Genomic DNA, 21,242 nt, shown 5'->3' with positions numbered 1-21,242 from the left:
CTCCATCTGGTCCAAGGATAACATGCTAAACCCGTATTCGGCTCCAGTTACTTAAGTGCTTCAATACTTGGCTAAGTTTTTTGATAATGGAGCCTCAGACTCTACTGTTCGAGTACATCTGGTGGCAATTTCTAATTTCCACAATGATATAGATGGCACCCCTCTTATCGCTTTACACCTTTGCAAGGCTTTCCTCAAGGGACCTCTCATATCAGGCCTCCTGTCAGACAGCCCGTGGAACCATGGAACCTCACTCTAGTCCTTCAGTCCTTGACTCAAAAACCTTTTGAACCTGCTGTGAAGTGTGACCTGAAGTTTTTGTCTTAGAAATCCTTGTTCTTGGTAGCCATTACCTCTGCCAGAAGAGTCTCTGAGCTGCAAGCATTGTGTATCAAGAGGCCCTATCTGGTCTTTCATCAAGACAGAGTATCACTTCGGACGAATCCATCCTTTCTTCCCAAAGTTGTTTTTGAATTGTCCATTAACCAGACCATTGATCTACCAGTGTTATTTCTGAATTTTGCCAATAGAGGAGAGTACTGCCTTCACTCCTTAGACATGCATAGACAAGTGAGATTTTACCTAGACAGGACCAAATCTATCCATAAATCTGAACAGCTTTTCATCTCTTTTTCTGGGCCCAGAATAGGAGAGACTGTTTCCAAGGTTACATTATCAAGATGGCTAAGGGACTGCATACATTTATCTATTCCCTCAATAATGAACCTATGCCAAAAGTTAAAGCTCACTCCACTAGATCTATGGCAGCATCTATAGCATTCCATTCCAGGGCTTCCATGGATGACATCTGAGCAGCAGCTACTTGCGCTACATCTCATACCTTTATCAATCATTACAAATTGGACTTGGTCTCCAGAGGGAGAGCTGCCTTCAGCTCAATGGTACTCAGGAATGTTCTTCCATAAGGGTCACCCATGGACCTCAAGGTAGCTTGGGATTCTGTCCCATCAGTGATGAATTGAAAGAAGATTAACAAAATCAGATAAAGAAGTTATGTCTTACCATAACGTTCCATCTGTGTTGTTCATCTTCTTTCATTCATCACTTCCCACTCTCCTTCCCCCTCCAAAGGCTCCTGGGGAAATTTTTGGGTCTAAGTGGTGCCTTAGGGTATTTGCACAGGAGTGGCCTCGGCTTTACTTCCTTTTCTCTAGCAAACTCAATCTGAGGTAACAGGGAGAAGGGCATTCTGGGCAGAGACTTTGCTCAAGAGTTTGTTGGCTGGTGCGAGCTTTGTAAAAGGGCCGACTCGGTTCCGAGGGCTCAGAACCCATCAGTGATGAATGAAAAAAGATGAACAACACAGATGGGAACCCATCAGTGAGGAATGAAAGAAGATGAACAACACAGATGGAACGTTATGGTAAGACATAACTTCTTTTTACAGTACACGGACATCAAATAAGAATAAATCACTTAAAACTGTAGTTAATCATGGTTAAAAATGACAGTATAAAAAATTTTTCTTGATTTGTTCCGGTCTTCATTTTTATTTCATTCAAGTGCAAAGGTATAACAACAGTTGTTTACTGGATTAGCACTGAAAACAGTTTCAACAGTATTGCTGTACTACTGTTTATGCTACCCTGAATTATGTGTAATAATTTGTATTATGCTTAGTTATGTAATAAATATTTTACGGACACCTGTTACTCTTACCAGAAGATTCTAACAGCCACTTTGTTCTTCTCTTCTCCTGTTGGGAGTTATACTGGATCTCTTCCCCAGCTAGAAGTAAAAGAGAGGATAATCTTGTTTATCTGTATTTGAATGTAATCTGCACATGCACATGTCATGTATTCTTTGTAATAATTCTTATTTGTCTTTTCCTATCTGATTGTAACTGTTGAATGCATACGTGTGTATTGTTAAAATACAGTGGTTAAATATCCCATTTAAATGACATAGGGTACTAAAGAAATATGAAGGGAGTTCTGTTTTTTTTAAATGCATGCAGCACTCTCTGGAATACCTGAACTGAAAATGTTGAAATGTAACAATTCAATGAAGTGTGAATTTCATTTTCTGTAGAAATTTGTCTAATGTGCGATACTGGAGTAAAACAACTTGTTCTCTGAAAAGGTATGTGCGGCTCATTATTTCAGCAAAGTAGCCCCCACTCCCCTCCCCCAACATTCATTCAGTCTGACCAGTGGACTACAGCCCCTCCCAGCTCAGCTGTGGAAAGAAACAATTTACAAAACAAAAAAAAAAAAAAAATCGCAAGGAAAAAAAAAAAAAAATCACGAGTCCCAGAACTCTGCACATGCGTGGAACTCACAGAACAACTCCTAGAACTACGTGCATGCGTTGAACTCATAGAACTCCTCCCGGAATTCCACACATGCACTTACAGAACTCCAGACTGCTGTGTCACCAGTCTGGATAGGAGGAAAGGCATCTCTGCCCCGCAGATGCCCAGAAGTCTATGCGGTGACGACTGCATAGAACGGAAGTCGTCCGGACTGCAACCTCAACAGGCTGGAGCCTACTCTCGTGGGGAAACCTTCCCCGGGAAGGACGTTTATCTTGCGCAGGACTCAGGGAACTAGACATTTGCTGCAGATGGACTTGGGAAGGACATTTAGCTTGCAGATGGACTCAGCTTGAGCGGGACTCGAGAAACTGAAATGAAAGCTGAATCCGGTGGGGAACTGAAATGAAAGGTGTATCAGGTAGGGGGGTGTGTGTGCATTTTTTGCATTTAGGGAGAATGGAGAAGAGAGACATGCTTTATGCAAAAGAATCTGCTTACATAGCTATTGTAGTATTCTGTTTACATAGTCAGTACAAAACATAACAGACTGTGCCAGCAGACAGGACAGTATTACAAATGAGCAATCAGTCTGAATAAATTGTTTCACACTATGTGGGAGGTATATTTATTATAAATATTTTTTTTGTGTAGTGCGTTGTCAACAGGATTGTTTGCATTTTGTGTGTACTTTTGTGTGTACTTTTATTTCATAATTGTTGCAAACTATCTAGTTCGCCACTGAGAAAACAGTGTATTTCTATATAGTGATGTTGACATGAACCAGTGCCTCAGAGATTAAAAACAAAAACAAATAAATCAGAGATAAAGAGGGAGATATAAAACATCAAAAGCTTGAGTGAACCCTGACCAGAAATTATAAATGCACCTAATCCTTTAGATTGTGCCACTGCATATTACAGTTACACAGTAGAGCATTGCAGATATCCCTAAATATCTGCTTTAAAGAGTGAAACAAATTAGTTATGATTGAATTACATATGATGTAAGCATTAGGGTTAATCTTATATGATTTGATGTAACAGGTGAACTTTGAACCATATGGAGCTCTGCAGATTTAATCTGTGTGAAATTCTTGTAATGTATGTTATTGCCATCACTGAATGATTCACTTTAAGCAAACATTGTGCTCTGTCTTATTATGTTCCTTGTATTAGCCTTGAACAGTCTAAACCACTACCACTACTTGGTCATATAAGCAAATAACAGTAGCATAAAACATCTTCAAGGGTATAAATCCTCTGCCTGCAGTCATTAAAGATGGTGCTGTTATTAGGTTCATAGATTAGTACTAGGCTGACTGCCCTTGCGAGCCATTTTAAGCCTAGACAATTATCCCTTGGGAGACTTGAACCCTGCACCTTGTGTTTGTAAGGCAAACACCTTAACCATTAGGCCACCCTCCCAACCCTATTAAATGATTTATACCCAGCATTTCCCTGAGGTGCCGATTAATAACATCCCTGTGGGTTGAAATTATCTGTGAAGCAAAATTTGGTTAACTAGTTGGCTCAGTATCTATACCATGTGTTTTCATTTTGATTATTTTATTAACATAGGTTTCACAGTTTATTAATTTACATCTATTACTGGTCAGTGAAGTTAGCTGCACTATAAAACTGATCACCTGGTTTTAATGTAATTCCAAATACAGACTGCATTTTTGCAGTACATCATTTTATTATTCTACTATGATAACTATAAGGTAGAAGGTTCATTGCATCAGTTAATTGGTGGATTCCAAACTGGGAGGCAAATATTCAGTTTAATATTGCAACAGGGTGTAAGCAAGTCATTTCACTCTTCAAAAGTAGTTTCTGTATGGTAATGTAAGCATAGTGACAGCTAAGCAGTAATAACCACAACTTCATACACATAGACAGTGTTTAAACAAACTGAAAGTAGAATCTATGCCTGTCACATATAACTCACCCAGCAACCGCACTCACAGAAATACCAATTTCATTAAAAAGATTGCAGCTAGAGTAAATAAAGAAACACTGCAGAGATGAGGAGACTGGTCCAGCTGAATATAAATGATGGAATGATAAGGTTAGAGTGCAGATCATATACATAAAAAAGTCTTGGTTTATAATTTTAAGAGCTGTGAAACACTGCCTTACCCCAACCTACTTGTAGGTAGACAAATACTATAATAAATATTGTATTTGTATTTATTTATTCTTTTTTAAAACACCTTTATTAAATTACCACTTCAGATATAAGCAAATGTAAGTAACAGAAAAGAAAACAAACTATATTAATATTTTTTCCATTTACATACATTATACATCATATATATTTTCTTGTTTTGTAATTATCATCAGCTCAACATTATATAAATTGCTGAATTCCTGCCTTCCCTAAACCTCATGCCTCCTCTTCCTGATTATTATTCTGCATGCATTGTTCCCAGCGTTTCCATTTATTCCTATGTAATTTACACTTTCCCTGTTCTAAAGCTCCCTCTTTCAAATATTTTATTTTATTTGTTTGTTTTGTTTTTTTGTTTTTGAACAACTTAGCACATGATACCCCTTACATCACCTGACACTTATAAGGCATGACAGATCAGTGTTGATGCATTACAAAGGCATGTGGGAGGGGCTTACCAGTCCAACATTGCTTATAGGAAGTTTTAAAAACAAGAGTGTTTAGTTTCTGCGGTTAGACTGATGTTGTGAGATCCTACAGTACACATTTTTAACAGCAACTAACTTTAATGAAACATTGTAAAATCCATATACCAACCCCACGGTTTGCATGCATCACTGAACACTTTTGACAACATATACAGGTTCAGTCACTAGTGTATCACAAAGCAGATGATTCAAGGGTATAAAGCAGAATACATGGTGTACAATTTATCTAAGCAATCAATAAATGTGGTAACAGTTTGTCTGGTGACTCAGAAACACAAACAAGGTAAACTATATACTGGCAGCCATGGAATGTCTACCAAACATCTTTTGTAATACAGACAACTATGAGAGACTGGCTCCTGATTCTGACCTGAAACAAAACATGGAGTAAAGATGTAAGTGTGAGTTTTTACATTCTTTTTTTTTTGTCTAAGCTGAAGTTTATTCTTTTACGTATCAGGACTTGTATGACTGGGTTTCTGACTTCTGATGGGTAACCAACTTGAAGGGCCAAATCTCTTTGTTTTTGTGTAGTTTTGAATGGTGGTTCCCGCCTTCATTCCACTCCAAAAGATACCTGTGAAAAAAAAAATGAAACAAATGCTTAGTCTGACTTCCTGATGAGTATTTCTCTGCTCAGTGGAGATTGTTTTTTATTTCAGGATATCTTACAACCAGTCTTATCAATACCTGTACAGTTTTTTCTAGCATCTCCCAGCTGTATGCATAGTTTGGTGACACTGATCAACCCCATCTCCATACTTCTATTAAAAATATTATGGTAGTCACATTATAGTATACCTGCCAACCTCTTAGTTCAAGAAATCTGGAAAGAGCCTAAAATAATGGGATTCAAAGGCCCAAAAATAGGAACAGGATTTAAATACTGCTCTTATAAAGTTAGTAGAACAACAGGCTTTGTTTCTGTATGTATTTTCTGAATAGTATGAAACTGAAATATCTGTCATTATTTAGTGTCTTCGATCCTCAGTGATTTGCCAGAAAAACACATTTTGTGAGGAACAGACCAAAACTCTGGACAGTTGAAAGATATGCTTAATACCTCACCTCTTATCAACAATACTGGCATTTTCTGCCCTACCAAGTTTCTTCCCTCAAATCAATTTCTTTGAATTTCTAGGCATTAATCACATGATCTGATAGCCCACTAATGATCAACATTCAGTATCTACTAATGCATACTTATCATTTATATTGTTTTATTTGCCTTTACTTTCATATGAATGTAATCTAATTAGTAAACGTGTTGTGTAGTTGTTTATTACTGAAAGCCTGTTTAATAATGTTTAAAATTAGCGCTGCCACCTATCCTATTTTTTTCCGGACTATCCGGAAATCAAATCAATTGTCCGGTCATCTGGAAAAACACTGAGCAAATCATTGAGGAATGAAGTCACGAAAAAATGACAGACATTGAGTTTCAGACTTCATAACCTTCAGAAAAATGCATGCTAAAGCAAGACATGTTAATTCTATATCACTATCTAAGTTTATACAAGAGCAATTTTTAGTACCGTTTGTATGTTCCCCCAATATATTTGGCCTTGTCCAGATTTCCTGCATTAAGAGGCTGAGAGGTACATGCAAATAAATCGCTTTATAGAATTAGGCATATCCAAACCTCTCAACTATCTGTGATTTTGGCTCAAAATGTTGCTCTTTTCCTAATAATCCATCTGCAAAATGGCAATTTTGGAAGAAAACATGGAGGGTTTACAATTGATGAATAACTGTAATGATCAGAGTTATTAGATTAATTTTATTTCAGAAATGCATGTAGATCCTCTTAGTTTGTCAGCTGCTCAAGTTAACAGTACTAATATTAAAAAAGTGTCCCTTCTTTGACAGGTTCCCAGCTGTATTGTGTGGATATTTTATATATTTGCATCACATTTTTGGTCCATTTTTCATAAAATTGTATTTTCTGACAAATTAGTGACAAATAATTAAAGACTGAAGTTAGAAAATAATGACAGACATTTGAGTTTCAGATGTCATACCCTTCAGAAAATTCATACTAATGCAAGACCTACTACTATTCTATTACCTTTCTAAGTTTATAAGAGCAATATTTTAAAAATTGTCCTTATTTATGGGCCTTTGTCCCACTTCTATGTATGGCTTTATCCAGATTTCTTGCTCTGAGGTTGAGAGGTAAGACAAATGTGTCAGGGCCATCACAATTAACCAGAGACATTTTGTGACATACTTGTTGCACCCCACTCCCCGATGTAGTGACTCTGGATGTGTCCAAGCAAGGCAAGGAGCCGTTATGCATGTGTAAGTGAGCAGAGTATCCCCCCATCCAAAGTAAACAAGTACTACAGTGGCTTTTCATTTATCCTTGATTTTGCAGAATGTTCTGGTTTTCTGTCATATTTTTATACTTCACAGATATTTTTATACTTTTATACATCACAGATAATGATATACTCCTCTTTACTACCCCTCTTGTTCGCACCATACCTCTTTACCTTGTATGAAAACCAGTTTCTCACGGGATTTGAGGTCCCAAATGGCCATACTATCACCCCAGCTGTAAATCCTTCCACCTTCAACCATACTTACAGTACCAGATCCTATCCAACATCTTGTTCAGTCTATCAACATCTCAACCCCAGGCACATTAGCTCTAGATCCAAACACTACCACAAACTAATAAACAAATTCCTGAAGTTCATCACCAAGTATAGACTCAACCTAATACTTGGTGGTGATATTCACCCCAACCCTGGCCCACCCACTTCAGATACACATACCCCCTCTACTTGCAATCTAAGCTACAAACCTACAATTAATAGGCCAACTAACTCTCTCCTAGCCTGTCATCTCAATATTAGAAGCATTAATAACAAGGTACATGAATTGCATGCACTTCTGGATGTCCATTCCCCTGAGATTCTCTGTTTATCTGAAACCTGGTTAAAACCTAACACTAAAGACAATGAAGTGTTACCACCTGGGTACAACATACACAGGCTGGATATTGCTTCAAGGAAAGGGGGTGGGGTAGCTGTACTCTATAAATCTGAGTTGAATGTCTCCATAGATGTAATACAACCACCTCAGATTAATAACTCAGAGATTCTTGCCACCAAATTGCAACTTAATAAAAATAAATGCATTAATATCATCTGTATGTACATTCCCCCAGGTAACAATATATCTACACTTGAAGATATCCTTCACTGGCTATTATGTCACTACCCGCAAGAAACCCTACTACCTGGAGACTTTAACATAGACTGGGGCACCTGTTCCTCAGAATCCCCAACCACCCATATTAACCTGCATGCATTTACACAAATTATATCCACCCCTACCAGGATAGGTAAACCCAACCAAAAAGAAAGCATACTTGACTGAGTACTCATAAATAGTCACCCCCAACTGTACACCTCTGGTACCCTCCTTGATGGCCTAAGCGATCACGTTCTCACATATGTAATTAAGCATAAAACCATTAATTCCCAACAACCCTCACTCAGAAAGGTTAGAAACAATAAAAACTTTGACCCTGCCAAATTCCAACAAGAACTAAACTCATGTAATTGGTCTATTCTAAAACACCTCCCCTTAGAGGAAGCAGTAGCATACTTTAACAACAAATTCCTTGAAATCCTTGATTTGCATGTACCTGTTCGTTCAAAGAGAACCAAGGCAAAAACTGCACCATGGCTTTCTAAAGAGTCTAAACTCAAAATTACCCTTAGAAACAAAGCATGGGCTTTATGGCGTTCTTCTAAAGACCCTCAAGATCACATTAAATACAGGCAATCCAGAAATGAAACCAAAAAATCAATTTTACAAGACAAAAAACAATACTACTGTAATTTACAGACAGTAAATCAAAATAACCCTCAGACGTTTTGGGCAGGTTTAAATAATCTACTACATCCTGGACAAACTTCAACCCCAGTCCCTGCTGCTACTATTGATAAAACCCCTGAAGATGTTTCTGACAGTTTTAACTGATTCTTTACTGAGACAATTCAAGCCCTAGCTAGCCAACTACCTCCTAGCTCCCCTGGTCCTGAAAGTAGCACCCCTAGAAACCTACTTGCATTCACCTTCCAACCAGTTGCCACTTCACTTATCCGTACCTTGATCAAAAAATTAAAACCCACTACATTTTCTGCTGATCAACTCCCTGCCGAGTACCTACAAAAATCAGCTGATGCTATTGCTTACCCCATCTCAATACTAATCAATTGAACCATAGTAGAAGCTGAAATTCCCACCATCTGGAAAATATCCTATGTAATCCCACTTCACAAAGGAAGCAGCTCAACTGAATTCTCCAATTATAGGCCAATAGCTATACTCTCTCCACTTGCAAAGTGTTAGAAAAATATGTATTAACATGTGTGCAATGCTTATTTTAAATAAGGGAAGATTGACACGTTTTTATTCTATATGCAGCATTAGTTCTATTTGAAACTGAAAACATGCTTTTCTGAAATTGTGCTTTCTGACATTGCAAGATGCACTCTGACCTAGTTTGCTAGCACAGCAAAATACATGTTTATGCTTTGGAAATGTACTGGAAAGCAGGTGATTTTCTGCTAGGTCAGGAAATTAAATGAAGAAGAAGAAGAATTTCTGTAGATCCATTCATTATGGACAATAAGCTCTGTTCGTGTTGATGAAAAGTGCACAAGCTGCAAGATAGTTAGATACTCAAAACAATGAACTGCTTCAGAAATCTGTACTTGCATTGTGCTTGAATTAGCCATAGTACCTAGACTTGTAACATCATATAGCAAGAAAGTTATAATTGACCGGTGGTCGTCAAGGCCATCCTGTTTACTGAAAAATCTTTTTAAAACTTTGAAGAGTCAGCTAGAAATGTGAGAAACATCTGTAAAGTAACAGAATTGTGAACTGGTGGTCTGCTACGTCAGCCGTAGTGGGCAATGTCTTGAAAGAAAGGTATAATAATTGTGACACTTCCTGATTTTAGTCAGACAAACTCTGTAACTGCATTTTTTGTCTCCTTGCGCAAGAATAAAGATACCTGAACTGAACCTTATGCTTTTGGTCTTTTAAAGTATTTTCTTTGACATTTTTTGGTCCTTCGGACCGGAAACCTTCGTTTAGCCTGGGATCAGATGGGCCAGGTGGCATAAAACTGTGCAGAGAAGATACCACATCGGATCTTCTTCATTGAAAGACCTCCGACTGAATTGTCGTGCAAAAGAGGCCAGCCACTTTTCTGATCTACGACTGAAGGCGGGTTCTGTTTGAACAGTGAGTGACCAATCGCTGAGGCTCAGGTAGGGTAAATCTACTTTTTTCTGTTTTAGATCAGGGACTTGATTGTATTTATTCTATGAGAATTTTGTTAAAATTCAGGGACAGAAATATTGCTATCTTATCATAGATCAGGGAAACAGAATAAGTAGGCAGGTAGTCTGAAGGGACTGTAAACACTTGGTGGTACCACATTAAAAATAAAAGGGTTACGTAACATTTAAAAGGTAGAACAAAATGGGTAATACGTGCACAAAAACAAAAAGACCCCAAAGCCCACCGTTAACCGAAGATGCAAAATATATACAATCACAACGCGCCAACAACATTAGATATTATACTAAATGGGTTAATAAATATGAATTTCATGGGAAACTAGAAAGATCCTCGCTTATCAAACTTATTAGACAGCTAAAAACTGATTCTAAAAGTCGGGTTAAAAAAACAGCGTAAATTAGGTGTTCCTCAGGCACACAGGTGGATTGAGGAAGTAAACCGAAGAGAACAAAAGAATAAAAATTCAAAAGCAATGTTTCTAGACAAAGAGGATAATAACTTAGTTATAGCCCCCTCCGGTTCTGATTCCCTTACCAGTTCCCTTACCGGAATATGAAGCAAAAGAGCAAACTGGCCCACCTCCATGATATCCAGTTATTCCTATAAAACCTCTACCATTTGTTAGAGATCCTATCGGGACTAGGTCTCGAACACATAATTTAAAAGGGGATACTGAATTATATCAAATGAATGGAAATTCATGGGCTATGAGTGAAGAAGAGATATGCCCACTCATAGAAGTACCAAATCCTCAGGCTGGACAAGAAGGGCAGGACCCAACTCTCTTAGTATACAGACCGTGGACACCGGAAGACATCCGGAAAGCCACAGAGGGAATTCCCCATCCAAAAGTTAATTTTAGAAAGTTCTTAGGAGACTTACAGGGCATGAGATTAAGTTATCACTTAAACGGAGAGGAAGTAGAAAAAGTAGTCAGACAAATAGTAGGTCCAGATTGGCACATGATCAGTAGCAACTGGAATACAGCATCCATGGGACCAGATGACATCCCGGGCTGTGTACTACATGAACTACAATATGAACTGGCACCTCACCTAAGTGTCATATTTAATCATAGCCTCACCTCAGGTTTCATGCCCACAAGGGGGGATCCACCTTGGATCCCGGAAACTACCATCCCATCACTCTGACAAACCTTATCTGCAAGGCCATGGAGCGTATTATCATGGAACTTATAAACAAAGACATTGGCAACCTTCAAACACTGGACCCCACCCAGTTTGGGTTTGTGAAGGGCCGATCTTGTCTCCTGAACTTGATTGACTTCTTCGAATCAGTCTCCAGAGCCATGGACAAGGGTAAGGTGGTCCACACAGCCTATCTAGACCTTGCCAAGGCCTTTGACACCACCCCCCACTCTGGAATCATAGATAAACTTACTAAGCTGGGCATTAATTCCTATGTCACCCAATGGGTTGCTAACTGGCTTACTGATAGAACCCACACTGTAAAAGTAGCTGACTCCAAATCCAGCTCCAGACAAGTGACAAGTGGAGTACCTCAGGGTTCAGTCCTGGGACCGCTCTTGTTTGGCATCTACTTCTCTGAAGTACAGGCCAACACTAAGGGACTCTGGATAACAAAGTTTGCAGATGACTGCAAACTGGGAGCCATTATTGAATCCCCAAATGATGTGGATACTCTACAAAAGTGCCTTACAGAAACAGATGCTTGGTGCCAGAGCCATGGGCTCAGGCTCAATGCCAAGAAATGTATAGTTATCCCCTTTGGGAAAAAACATGTATTCGTGAATTACCATATAGGTGGCAGTACACTAAACACCGAAAGTTTGATAAGAGACTTAGGGACACAGGTGGACAGTGGTCTCACCTTCGATAACCACATTGCCACAACAGTCAGGAAATCCTTCTATGTGGCACACCTCATCACTAAGGGCTTTTCATCCAGAAAAAAGGAGGTCATTGTCCCACTGTACTCATCCCTCATTAGACCCATTATAGAATACAATGCCCCGTTTGGTATGTACCTCTCAAGACATCTGCAACAACTGGAAAGGCCACAGAAATACCTCACTAAAAGAATCACAGGCCTAAAGCAGATGCCCTATGCTGACCGCCTTAAAAACTCCAGCTATACTCTGTCGCATATCGTCTACTCAGAGGCAATCTTTGCTTAACATACAAGGCCATGTCAAACCCAGAGATGTTGGACATGCTACACTTAAAGAAATCCCAATCCCTCAGAGCCACACGCTCCAGGGATCTAAACCTTGTCATCACAATAAACAAAACATGCTGGAGGGATAGGTTCCTGACCCAGAGACTCCCCAGACTCTGGAATAGATTGCCTATACATGTCAAGCAGAGTGCCTCTTTGGTCCTCTTCAAAAAGAACCTTGACGATTGGATGGGAGAAAGGAAATTCACCCTGGGGATCACGTCAGTCACCCTGCTAGACAGGGGTCCAGGGAAGTAAATAGTGTGGGAAGAAATAGCCAGGGAATTGTTATGGCTAGGCTTGTATAGGCCCTAGGGCTGATAGCCTAGTACCAACCTATGAACCGTGATACTGCACTTAGGCCCCTCCCACATAGCAGAGCAGAACTAGACAACAGAGTGATAGGTCTGACAGACCGAATTTCTGAGAAATGGAAGCCTGGAGCAGACTGGACTTGCATTAATCAATGCATCCAACAAGAAAGTGAAACTGTTGATAGATATTTTGCCAGATTATTAGAATGTTTTAACAACCACTGTGGAATACAGGTACCTGAAGACCAGACACAAGATTTCCCATATGAGCAGCAGTTAAAGAATGCATTTTTGAAAGGCAGTATTGCACCCATAAGTAGTTTCATTACTAAACATATGGTAGATCATTGTACAAGCAGATTACAATCACTGCTTGAATATGCTAGACATGCCGAAAGGCATTTTAATAACAAAAAGAAAAAGAAAGCCCAAGTATTTGCTGTGGAAGATGGAGAAGTTTATTTAGTACAGTCCGGACAAAAGGACAAAAAGAATGCCCAGGGAAACAAACAATCTGATCAGCGATCAGAGGACTTTGAAGGGAGAAAGAAAAGAGGTGAGTGCTTCAAATGCGGGAAAAAGGGACACTTGGCAAGGGATTGCAAGAAAAATAAGAAGGCAGCAGTGGAAGACAAAAATGATGAAGGTGAGGACTGACTATATGAAAGTCAGGAATCACTAGATAGGAATAATAGAGAAAAGACAAATGACAATGTGATAGAAAGAACAGAGAATGTGATAATAGAGGAAGTGCAGGAAGCTACCGATAATGAAGAAAACGAAATATTAGACCTAGCCTTACTGAGCTTAGAGCTCTATTTAGCTGACACAAAACCAGAAGTGACACTCCTGGTAGAAGGGAGAGAAGTCAAATTTTTATGCGATTCAGGGGCATCACGAACCCTGGTACACCCCTCCAAACTACCAGAAAATTCATAATCACATGACTTTATACTAGTAAAGGCAGCTAATGGACAGCTGTATCGGGAGCCTCTCTCCCATAACATTACAATAACAGATCCTGTTTCAGGGTTAACCCAGAAAAGCAAAATTGTTGTTTCTGCAAAATGCCCAGTGAACATTTTGGGCAGAGATCTTATGCAACTATTAGGCATAGCAGTAGTTCCAACCATGCAGGGTATGGAAGCACAGCGACAAACTAATACCTTTGCAGTGCAAATGGAAGGTGCGACATTTTACTGGTACAGCCAGGACTTGGTTACAACTGGCCCTGGAGCAGTAACTGAAGAGTTAATGAATGTAGCTATCAGTAAGTTCCCCTCCCTTTGTATTGACGTACAACACCTGTTGCACTGTACTCTGTATTATTGTAATACACCAGGACCTGACAAAGAATATGAACAAGAATTGTTTAGAAATCATGCAAACAGATTAGTACTGTGTAATTTGTACTGGGACACGAAAGGGAACAGTGTAGTTAGCTGTTCATTACCCCAGGAGTTCTTTTCACTTTACAAATTGCATCTATTACTGCATGTTAGTTTAACTAAAGAGAAAGATTTAAAATGGGTAAACCTAGGAGAAAAAAAATCACAAAATGGGAAAAACAGACCGAATCAGAACTGTCAGAACAGGGAATACAAAGACAGAAACTGAACTGGATAACACAAACACATCCAGCTGTACACTTGAGTCCAGCAAAGACAGCTGAGAAGCCCTCTTATTAGAAGAGGAAGAAAAAGCTTTGTTAGACATACCAGAAACTCTCTGGTCAACAGGAAAGTCAGACGTAGGACTTATTCGCACAGCAGGATCAGTTACTATCACGCCAAAGTCAGCATTTAGACCACAAAAGAGACAGTACCCCTTGAGAAAAGATGCAGAGGCAGGTATTAAACCAATCACAGCAGCTTTGCTTAAGAAGGGAATACTGGTGGAATCTCCCGATTCGCCATGTAACACACCCTTATTCCCAGTTAGAAAAGCAAACGAAGAATGGCGTATGGTCCAAGATTTACAAGCTGTAAATGACGCAGTACTACCAAGAGCACCCACGGTGCCAGATCCACATACCTTGTTGAATGATTTAAAACCACAACAGAAGTATTTTTCTGTGGTAGATATCAGCAACGCATTCTTTAAGATATTGATACACCCTGACAGCCAGTATTGGTTTGCATTTACATTTCAGGGGAAGCGGTATACATATACAAGACTACCACAGGGCTATAGTGAAAGCCCAATGATATTCTCACAAGAGATGGCAAGTAATTTAGCGGGATTTATCCCACCGAGAGGTAGTCAAATTTTACTTTAAGTTGATGACATCCTGCTGGCCACCCCTACCCAGCGAGATTGTAAGGAAGATACTATAGCATTATTAAAATTCCTAGCAGTTAAAGGACACAAAGTAAGCAAAAATAAATTGCAGCTTTGGAGAAAACAAATGAAATACCTTGGATATGTAATATCCAAAGATGGCAGAACATTAGATGAGGACAGAAAAGTAGCGATCTTACAAGCACCTAAACCCACAACCAAGAAGGAAATGATGTCCTTCCTGGGTACGACTAATGTTTGTCGAAGCTGGATCCCAAACTATGCTTTGGAATCTGCACCTTTAACTGACCTGATTTTTAGGAAGTCTATGGCAGCACAAGATTTAATACAGTGGACACCAGAAGCAGAATTAACTTTCTGTAAACTGAAGCAATTGATAGCATCATAATTAGTTTTAGGATTACCAAATTATCACAAATGTTTTTTCCAAACTGTAGAATGCAAGCAAGGTTATATGACATCAGTATTGACTCAACAGCATGGGGACAAACAATGCCCCATTGCTTATTATTCATCACAACTGGACCCAGTGGCGCGGTCTCTACCCCACTGTGTACAAGCAGTAGTTGCAGCTGCAATGGCAGTGTAGGCTTCAGCTTCAGTAGTGTTATTCCACCCTCTCACATTGAGAGTGCCTCATGCAGTCGCAATTATTTTACTGCAAGAAAAAGTAGCATATCTTTCCCCTGCTAGGCATCTTTCTTGTATGACTATATTGCTGAGCCAACCTCACATGACAATTGAATGATGTACTACTTTGAATCCGTCTACCTTGCTCCCAACTCCTGTGGATGGCACACCCCATAACTGCCTGCAGGTAATTGAGCAAAAGACACTGCCTAGAAAAGACCTCACGGATGTTCCCTTGGATGATGCCGAGGTGACATATTACGTGGATGGCTCAAGCAAAAGGAGTCCTCCAGGACAGAACCTAACAGGTTATGCAGTAGTTTCTGATACTGAGATTGTAGAAGCGAAACCTTTACCACATAACTTATCTGCACAAGCAGCAGAGTTGATTGCCTTGACACGGGCATGTACCTTAGCAAAGAAAAGCGTAAACATTTTTACAGACAGCCAGTATGCTTTTTCTACTGTACATGTTTTTGCACAACAGTGGAAGAATCGAGGAATGGTGACATCTACTGGCAAACCGATTAACCATGCACAGTTTATTTTAGATTTGTTAGATTCTATTCAGTTGCCTCAGAAAGTAGCTATTTGTAAATGCATAGCTCATACAAAACAACAAGATAGGATTTCAAAAGGCAATGCGAGAGCTGACACAGCTGCAAAGCAAGCAGCCTCAGAAGCATTTCTTTTGAACGAGGAATTACAATCTTCTGAGATTTTAGACTTAGAAATGTTGAAAACAATGCAGACACTTACTACACAAGCTGAAAAACAAAAATGGAAAAAACGAGGAGCAATTCTCAAGGAAGGGCTGCACATCTCCAAAGAGGGAAAACTGATATTGCCGTCTAATTTATTTAGATATGCAGCTTTGTTGAGCCATGGGCAGAGCCATGTCTGAACAGGGGGGGATGGTACAGTTAGTGAATCAGGTATTCGCTACGTACGGGTTTACAAACTACACTAAATAATTTTGCCTGTCATGTCACACTTGTAATAAACATCATGTACAAGGGGCGTTAAAGCCTAAGCAAGGGAGTTTCCCTACACCACCGTATCCGTTTCATACTATCTGTATGGATTTCATAGAGTTGAGCAAATGTGAAAATAAAAAGTACTGCCTTGTCATTGTGGATATGTTCAACAAATGGGTGGAGGCCTTTCCGACTAGTAAACCAGATGCAGCCATTGTTGCAAAGACCCTAGTCAAAGAAATTATTCCTAGATTTGGCATACCAGAAAGGATCTACAGTGACAATGGTACACATTTCTTTAACCAAACTATACAGCAGTTGAGCCGGTATTTTGGGATTTCTTTAAAACATCACTGTGCGTATCACCCTCAATCTGCAGGGTTAGTAGAGAGGCACAATGGAGTTTTAAAGAATAAGCTTAAAAACTCATGGTTGATACACAGAAGAACTGGGTGTACTGTTTGCCCCTGGCACTGTTGAGCATGAGAACTGTTCCGAATGCAAAAGGACTGACACCTTTCGAAAAGATTTTCGGAAGAGCTTATTATATACCTCAGTGGAAACCTCTCATGCCTGCAGACCAGGAAGCAGATTAGACACTTGCAGAGTATATGAGGAATATGCTGAATAACAAACATCTTTTACAGTTTAATTCTGCTTCAGATAAAGACCAAACCAAACCATCCGAAGTAACAGTAGCCCCAGGCACTTGGGTCTGGGTGAAGACAATCAAAAAGAAGAATTGGACGACACCAAAGTGGGAAGGTCCGTATCAAGTACTGCTGAGCATGCCCACAGCAGTCAAAATTGCAGAACGTTCATCTTGGATTCATTTGACACACTGTAAACTAGTCAAAAACTTTGAACTTGATAAAACTCTTGCTAACACACAGCAGCAGTAGAATGACAAGACCCAGAGATAATAGAAATGCTGAACGACTTCAGCAGTGTTGCATAATCATCTTAATAACTGCATTAGTGACAATGTTCTTTTTGCTGTGGCTTTTGCTGTGGCCTTTCTTTTCTTCAGCCACACCAGCTAGACTGAACAAACGTGATTCAACACTCATAGACTGGCATCCGGACTTTAACACTTACCAAGCAATCAAATATGTGTATGCTGAGACTTTTAATATTTCAAATTGTTGGATTTGCACAGCTATACCAACAGCATACAGGGGGTTATTGATGGCTGCTGTCCCCCTAGGGGTCAATGAGACCTGGGAAAACTTGATTTTTGAGACTATACCTGTAAAATCTAGAGACAAAATTGCATTGTTCCTACCTGTTACACAAACAGAAATTGTATGCTTTTTTAAGAATGACACGATTCAAGTAGGTTGGAGTAGATGTAATGTAACGGTTTCTTATAAATGTTATATTAAACCTAAAAATGCTAAAAATACAGAAACAATTTGTGATGCAGATTATGACTCATACTTTGAGTCCTTGCATAAAACTGTCAGTGATATACAACATAATCCTGTTCTTTTAAAGCAACTGTCTATTATAGATAAGAAAATGTTTCATGCAGGGAAGGTGTATATCAATACTAAGGTAGAAAACTGTTATTTCATATGTGTGAAAAAGGCATACAAATGGTTGCCTGAGAATTGGTCCGGCAGTTGTTTTTTGGGTTACCTGGTCCCGACCATACAACACACTACAGCTTTGCCTCATGGGAGAATTTGAAACGTCAGAGACGTCGCAAAGAAACCTGAAAATCCAATCAAGAAACCTGAGAATCTGATGGGACAGATCGTAGTAGACTGGAGAAACCATAACTCCGTGAAAGACAAAAGTAAACTAGCAAACATGGACCTGAGTGACACTATCATATCCTGGGCTGGTATAGCCCCTGCATATGGTGCAGTTAAATCAATTTGGGAAGTGAGAAAGCTATCCAAACTTCTCGAGGTCATGAGCAATGCAACTTTTTCTGCTCTTGAATTAATGACTGATGAACTGAATGCGATGAGAACTAGAACTGTGGTGCTTCAAAACCGCATGGCTCTTGACTTCACCCTAGTGGCGAGAGGTGGTACGTGCGCTTTAATCAAAGACAAGTGTTGTTCATACATTCCCGGTAATAAACACGAAATCAACGATCATTTGGAAGTGATTCAGCAAGTGTCAGACATGACCAGGCCAGGCCCGAACCCACTGACGGACTTTTTTCAGAATTTGTTTGGGGGGGTGGGGTTCCATCCTAATGAACATCCTGATTGTCATTTGTGTGAGATTACTTTTGTTAGGAGCATGTATTTGCTGTGGTATTCCCTGCATGAAAAAATTAATCAAAGATTGTATAGATATGTCAGTTTCTGAGACTTTGTATCAAAGTACTGAAAGTGAAGAACTGTTGAAAAAGGAAACACTTTCATAAGTTTAAACTGAATTACTCTCTTAGCTGCAAATCCTCAAAGGAAGAGGTTAGGAGAAGAAACAAACTGTTTATGCTTTTGAAATAGAATAAAAAGTATTAACAGGGGGGAAATGTTAGAAAAATATGTATTAACATATGTGTGCAATGCTTATTTTAAATAAGGGAAGATTAACACGTTTTTATTCTATATGCAGCATTAGTTCTATTTGAAACTGAAAACATGCTTTTCTGAAATTGTGCTTTCTGACATTGCAAGATGCACTCTGACCTAGTTTGCTTAGCACAGCAAAATACATGTTTATGCTTTGGAAATGTACTGGAAAGCAGGTGATTTTCTGCTAGGTCAGGAAATTAAATGAAGAATAATAATAATTTCTGTAGATCCATTCATTATGGACAATAAGCTCTGTTTGTGCTAATGAAAAAGTGCACAAGCTGCAAGAAAGTTAGATACTATAAACAATGAACTGCTTCAGAAATCTGTACTTGAATTGTGCTTGAATTAGCCATAGAACCTAGACTTGTAACATCACATAGCAAGAAAGTTATAATTGACCTGTGGTCGTCAAGGCCATCCTGTTTACTGAAAAAATCTTTTTTAAACTTTGAAGAGTCAGCTAGAAATGTAAGAAACGTCTGTAAAGTAACATAATTGTGAACTGGTGGTCTGCTGCATCAGCCATAGTGGGCAATGTCTTGAAAGAAAAGTATAATAATTGTGACACTTCCTGATTTTAGTCAGACAAACTCTGTAACTGCATTTTTTGTCTCCTTGCGCAAGAATAAAGATACCTGAACTGAACCTTATGCTTTTGGTCTTTTGAAGTATTTTCTTTGACACAAAGATTATGGAAAAATGTATTCATAGACAACTCATGCACCACCTAATCCAGAATCACCTTATGGCAGACACTCAGCATGGCTTCCGTCCTCATCACAGCACTACTTTAGCCCTCCTAGCCTTTACCAACACCATAAACCATAATCGCAACAATAATTATATATCCTCAGCCCTCTTCTTGGATCTTTCCAAGGCATTCGATATGGTTGACCACCAACTTTTAATCCACACCCTGCAAACATTCTGTCTAGATACTAAAGCCCTTCAATGGTTTCAATCCTACCTGAATGGTCGACAGCAGGCAGTCCTCTGGCAGAACAAACTCTCTAACCTTCTTCCTAACACCCTTGGAGTACCACAAGGCTCTATACTAGGGCTCTTGCTCTTCTCCATCTTCATTAACGACCTTTATACTGTCATCCCAAAAGTCACATGTATCCAATATGCTGATGACTCTACTCTGATTTGCTCAGCCACATCTCCAGAAGAGTTATGGTCAGCTATGCAGACCACCTTTAATACAATAGAAAACTGGCTTTCTGAACATCGTCTGATCCTAAATCCCAAAAAACCTAAAATGCTGTTATTTTCACCAACACGTAGGTCTACCGCTTTCACCTTTACCATAAATTCAAATGAGGGCACAATAACCTTCCCTGACCCCTCTACAAAACTATTAGGTGTCATTATAGACAATAATCTAAAATTCGACCTACATGTTAACCAAACTATCAAAACCATCAATAAAAAACTAGGGTCACCGGACAGAATAAAAGCCTTCCTAACCCCTCCAGCTAAAATTACCATAGCTCACTGTCACCTTCTTTCAACCCTTCTGTATGCATCCCCTCTACTCTCGAATTTAAACAAGACTGTCCTTAACAAACTCTCAATTTGCTACAACCACATTGCCAGGTTTGCCACTGGGCTGCCTTTTAGGACACATCATTGCATCAATCTAAATCAGCTTGGGTGGCTTGACCTACCCAGCCTAATCCAGTATAACCAACTGATTATGGCCTATAAAATCCTCTATAATCTGGACAATACTCCTGCACTTAAAAATATTATCACCCCCTATAACAATCCTAGACCGCTTCGATCCTCTAACAAACTACTAATTCAGACTAGCAAAATTAATAACACAGCCGGTGACTCTCTCTTTGCAAACTCTGTAAGTAGATCCTGGTACTCTCTTCCAGCTGATATTACCTTACTTTCCACCTTAGGTCAATTTAAAACTAGTCTCAAACAACATTTGTCACTTAACTGGTTATGTCAATGTATCAAGCCTGGCTAACTCTCTCTAAAATGTGTAAAAATCT

General features: G+C 39.2%; 1 protein-coding gene across 2 annotated transcripts in view; it reads right to left on the bottom strand.

Moving 5' to 3' along the window:
* Positions 1 to 4,611: 4,611 nt before the first annotated feature.
* Positions 4,612 to 21,242, bottom strand: part of PDE6D (phosphodiesterase 6D) — a 1,464,541-nt gene continuing 1,447,910 nt past the window's right edge. The window contains exon 5 of one of the 2 annotated variants that reach the window (XM_044070682.1): positions 4,612 to 5,515. In XM_044070682.1, coding sequence (XP_043926617.1) covers positions 5,395 to 5,515 — 121 coding nt within the window. In that variant the 3' untranslated portion in view covers positions 4,612 to 5,394. The remainder of the gene's footprint in view (positions 5,516 to 21,242) is intronic. The other variant, XM_044070684.1, reaches the window with a different exon arrangement.

The sequence above is a fragment of the Protopterus annectens genome, chromosome 4.part1 (assembly GCF_019279795.1).
Source record: "Protopterus annectens isolate FY-2018-M chromosome 4.part1, PAN1.0, whole genome shotgun sequence".
NCBI lineage: Eukaryota > Metazoa > Chordata > Ceratodontiformes > Protopteridae > Protopterus > Protopterus annectens.
Note: the sequence above shows the minus strand (reverse complement) of the source record. Positions and strands in the feature narration are given on the sequence as shown.